This window comes from Rhinopithecus bieti, unplaced genomic scaffold (genome assembly GCF_001698545.2).
Source record: "Rhinopithecus bieti isolate Rb0 unplaced genomic scaffold, ASM169854v2 scaffold_41745, whole genome shotgun sequence".
Taxonomy (NCBI): Eukaryota; Metazoa; Chordata; class Mammalia; order Primates; family Cercopithecidae; genus Rhinopithecus; species Rhinopithecus bieti.
This window is the reverse complement of record NW_016816918.1, coordinates 302,926-308,405: the sequence shown is the minus strand read 5'-3', so window position 1 is coordinate 308,405 and position 5,480 is coordinate 302,926. Positions and strand designations below refer to the sequence as shown.

The 5,480-nt window shown below is 37.1% G+C and overlaps 1 protein-coding gene across 1 annotated transcript in view; it reads right to left on the bottom strand.

Annotated features, from left to right (window-relative positions):
- Window positions 1-5,480, bottom strand: part of PDS5B (PDS5 cohesin associated factor B) — a 127,029-nt gene that overhangs the window by 118,570 nt on the left and 2,979 nt on the right. Inside the window, 1 exon segment of the mRNA XM_017855519.1 lies at window positions 4,601-4,804. Coding sequence (XP_017711008.1) covers window positions 4,601-4,804 — 204 coding nt within the window.

Here is a 5,480-nt window from a genome sequence, read left to right as displayed (position 1 = left end):
ACACACACACACACACACACACACAAAACACAATTCCATTCACAACAGCCACAAAAAGAATACCTAGGAATACAGCAACCCAGGGTGCTGAAATATCTCCACAAAAAGAATTACAAAACACTGCTCAAAGAAACCACAGATGACACAAACAAATGGAAAATCATTCCATGTTCATGGATAGGAAGAATCAATATTACTAAAAAGGCCATGCTGTCCAAAGAGCAATTTACTGAATTAAAAGCTATTCCTATCAAACTACCAAGGACATTCTTCACAAAATTAGAAAAAAAACTATTTTAAAATATCTATGGAACCAAAAGGACCCCAAACAGCCAAGGCAATCCTAAGCAAAAAAAAAAAAAGGAAGGAAGGACGGAAGGAAGGAAGCAAGGAAGGAAAAAAAACAAAGCTGAAGACATCACATTACCCAACTTTAAAGTATACTACAAGGCTATAGTAACCAAAACAGCATGGTACTGGCACAAAACAGACACATAGAACAATGGAACATAATAGAAAATCCAAAATGCTGCTGCACACCTACAACCATCTGATCTTCAACAAAACCACAAAAGCAAGCAATGAGGAAAAGACTCCCTATTCAATAAATGGTGCTGGGATAACTAGCTAGTCATATGCAGAAGACTGAAACTGGACCCTTTCCTCAAACCATATACAAAAATCAACTCATGATGGATTAAAGACTTAAATGTAAAACCTAAAACTATAAAAACCCTGGAAGATAACCACGGAAACACCATTCTGGACATAGGACCTGGCAAAGATTCCACGATGAAGATGCCAAAATCAACTGCAACAAAAACAAAAATTGACAAATGAGACCTAATTAAACTAAAAAGCTTCTGTATAGCAAAACAGTTAAGAGACAACCTACAGAATGGGAGAAAATATTTGCAAACCATACATCAAACAAAGGTCTAATACTAAGAATGTATAAGGAACTTAAACAAGTAACAAGCAAAAAACAACCCCATTAAAAAGAGGGCAGGCCGGACGTGGTGGCACATGCCCATAATCCCAGTACTTTGGGAGGCCGAGGTGGGCAGATCACAAGGTCAGGAGTTTAAGACCAGCCCGGTCAACGTGGTGAAACCACTCTACTAATACAAAAATTAGCCGGGCGTGGTGACGGGCGCCTGTGATCAAAGCTACTGGGGAGGCTGAGGGAGTAGAATCGCTTGAACCTGCGAGACGGAGGTTGCAGTGAGCCAAGATTGCACCACTGCACTCCAGCCTGGGCAACAGTGCAAAACTCCGTCCAAAAAAAAAAAGAGGAAAAAGAACATGAAGAAACATTTTTCAAAAGAAGACATACGTATGGCCAACATGCGTATAAAAAAATGTTCAACATCACTGATTAGAGAAATGCAAATCAAAACCACAATGAGATATCATCTCACACCAGTCAGAATGACTATAGGTAAAAAGTAAAAAAAAATAATAATAGTAACAGATGCTGACAAGGTTGCAGAGAAAAGGGAATGCTGATACATCACTGGTGGGAATATAAATTAGTTCAGCCATTGTGGAAAACAGTTTGGCAATTTCTCAAAGAACTGAAAACAGAACTACCATTTGACCCAGCAATCCCATTATTGGGTATATACCCAAAGGAATATAAATCATTCTACCATAAAAACACATGTATGCGTATGTTCGCAGTAGCACTATTCACAATAGTAAAGAGACGGAATCAACATAAATGCCAATCAACAGTAGAATGGATAAAGAAAATATTCCATATACACCATGGAACATTATACAGCCATAAAAAAGAAAGAGATCATGTCCTGTGCAGCAACATGGATGCCACTGGAAGCCATTATCCTAAGCAAACAAACACAGGAAGAGAAAACCAAATAGCGCATGTTCTCATTTATCATTGGGAACTAAACATTGAGTACATATGAACACAAAGAAGAGAACAGACACCAGCATCTTCTTGAGGGTGGAGGGTGGGAGGAGGGTGAGGATCGGAAAACTACCTATTGGGAACCATACTTATACCTGGGTGACAAAATAATGTGCACACCAAACCCTCATGACATGCAATTTACCTACATAACAAACCTGCAAATGTACCCCTGAACCTAAAATAAAAAAATTTTTTTAAAAAGGTTACTTAAAACAAAACAAGTTACTTTAATAGTAGTACTGTGGAAAATATGTTCTCTGTGAATGAACCCTTGCTGGATTGCTGAAAGAGTATACATGCCATATTGACTCTATGTGGCGACGGAAAGACAACAGTCACTTATAACCTCACCAATTACTGCCTAAACATGAAGCCAACTGTATAAAAGGGGTTTGCTGATGACAACAACAAACTGAAAGTGGAAGGGTAAGGCTCAAATATCACAATTTTCTAATATGTATACGACGCTACTATAGACAAAATATATACACATATATATGAACTTGACGCTGATCAAAACGAAGTGAAATCTCCTAAATATTTAGAAAGCACCCTCAAAGTCAATAATTTTTAAGTACTATCCTCCAAAAGAAAAAAGAAGCATTTAGAATAAGACTCAAAATTCATAAGAAAACCAAATACTTACAATTTTCAGCTAGGGAATAATGCAAAAGACCCTAATTTCAGCTCTTTTACAGCCTTTTCATAAATTGTCCTGTTAGAAACAGAACAGTTATGTAGCTATTCTTTAGGGAGAACTTCTCGTTACCCCCAAAGCCCTGAAATAGGTCCTTGATTATGCAAACTGAAAGATCCCCAAGAGAGGCAAGTTAGACTTCCTCCTCATGAGAATGCCAAAAAGACATCTAGTACGGCAGAGCCACAGCCACCATCAAACAAATAGAATCATTCCTTAAACCGATTAAGCATCTCCAAATGAGAAATTCACATTTAGAAACCAAGCTAGTACCTGGGTATACAATTACACGGACCAGCCAAATCTTACAATTCAATTCCACCTTTAAATGACAAATATTGCTCAAAAAAGATTCTTTTACCAATCAAAATTTAAAACAAGCATGCCCAAAACAGGTTGTACATTCTCTACCTGAATTTTGGTAGACTTGATCAAATAAGCACATTCCTCACTTCAATTATCAAGAACTCCATGAGTCTAAGAACCACACCTGGGTTTTTTTCACCACTGTAAATCCAGTTCCTGACACATAAGTAACAGCAAGACTTATTAAGTGAAATAAACATAAATTGTCTGCCATTTTTTCATACTGTGAATTAATAATCTTTCTACGGACTCATTTTCTAATCCATAGTTTCCACAATTTTTTTTTTTTCTGAGAGTCTCGCTGTGTCGGCCAGACTGGAGTGCAGTGGCACAATCTCGGCTCACTGCATCCTCCACCTCCTGGGTTCAAGTGATTCTCCTGTCTCAGCCTCCACAGCAGCTGGGGTTACACGCATGTGCCACCACACCTGGCTAATTTTTGTATTTTGAGTAGAGACGAGGTTTCACCACGTTGGTCAGGTTGGTTTCCAACTCCCGACCTCAGGTGATCCGCCTACCTCAGCTTCCCAAAGTGCTGGCACTACATACAGGTGTGAGCCACCACACCCGGCCTCCACAATTATCTTTTATTGTTGCTGTTTTAAATTCCTACCTGACCTGACTTATAAACATTCAGTATCTTTTGCACGATTCCAATTACTTCATGTTTTCTACCAGCATTTTCCTAAAAAGATTACTCGTGCTATTCCCCTTCTCATCTTTTAAAGAGTTTGCACTTATATAGTTTTAATTACAATTACAAACAGTAGCATGCAGCTAAGTGGTATAATTGTACGTGCATATATCCATGTAATAATCTGTGGTTCAAAGCGAGTTTTATTTTTATTGCTTTTATGTTGTTTTGTTAATGTAAGGGTCAAATAGAGAACCAGAGAGTCTTTTCAATAGAGACAGGGTCTCACTCAGCCCAGGCTGGAATGCAGTGGTGCTATTTAGGCTCACTGCAATCTCCGCCCCCTGGGGGCTCAAGCACTCCTCCTACCTCAGCCTTCCAGGTAGTTAGGGGATTACAGGTGTACAGCACCACACAAGGCTTTTTTTTTTTTTTAAGTAGAGGCAAGGCCTTGCTATGTTGCCCAAGCTGGTCTCAAACCCATGAACTCAAGTAATCCTCCTGCCTCAGCCTCCCAAAGTGCTGGGATTACAGGCCTGAGTCACTGCGCCTGGCCTGCATTGTCTTCATAACAATTTATATCACACCTTCCATTAAATAAATTAGGATTATATATTACAAACTCATGTTTATACTAGGTATTGTCTTTTAAATAATGGCCATGGTCTTCAATATGGATTTTCGAAAGTGAAAATGAATTGCCTCCAAAATTATAATGAAAGAAACAGAGCTAATGATAACATAATATAAAAAAAGTATACACTGTATTAATCTACTTCTTAACCTCAAGACCAGAGAGTTTTTCAAAACTATGTTCTAAAAAAAACCGTAAGTTTAGCAAAAGATTACTGTAGCTAATGTCAAAGAATCCAAGGAAATAATCATCTAAATACCTTAACTCCTATTTTAGCTAGAAAGATAAATCAAAGTATCAGTCAATCTTGGAGTTATTTAAATCAGTACTTGCCTTTAGTTTATCAGGGGATGTGTAAGGAGCTTCAGGAGCATAAATCCTGAAAATATCAGCAAGGCAGCAGGCCACCAGTAAGCGAACATCTTTATCAGGATGCTTGAGAAAAAAATCTGAAGCAAGATGCAAAGCTAGGTTTAAATAAAGCTCCTTTTCTTCTTCAGAGTCCTGGTCCATATCCATAAAAGTTTTCACAACCATCTATACAAAAATAAAAAAAATCAAATAATGAAATGCTCCCTGTAAAACTACAGCCATGTGAAATAAAGGTCATATTAATTGCTAAGGTTAACTTCAAATGAATATACTTTCATTTTTCTGCAGAAAGTCTCTACTTGAGAGAACACAATCCTTCTAAAACTACAAAGTAAACTTTTCTTTAAAATATTTACTAAAATATTTTTTCATTTACCCAAAATATCTGCTAACCAGATTTTTAAAGTTTAAATTGCCCTTATGTAGTAGTCATTATTGGAAGAATTCCAATAGAATATTTATGGAAACTTCTGGTCTCACTTGTACAACTGGACTAAAAGGAGTAAGTCCTTAAGAATACCATCTTTTTTAAAAATAGTATTTCTAATCCTTTCATGAGAAGAAAAAGTATATGCCTAAAGAAAACCCTAAGATGACAATCTAATTTTCCCTTTAAGCCATTAAACCACTCCAGTCACATGGTTTTATTTAAGAAAGGATGTCAAAGATGCATCCCTAAACACTGAAAAGTTACTATGAAGTATCTACCATAGCATCCAACAAAATATTTCTTGTGCAGCAGTAAAAGAGAATATGATATAGATAATTCATTAATTCAGTGGCACACGTGAGTTAAGCCAAAGGAAGCTAAAAGAAATGGTTCTTTTTTCAAAAATACTTC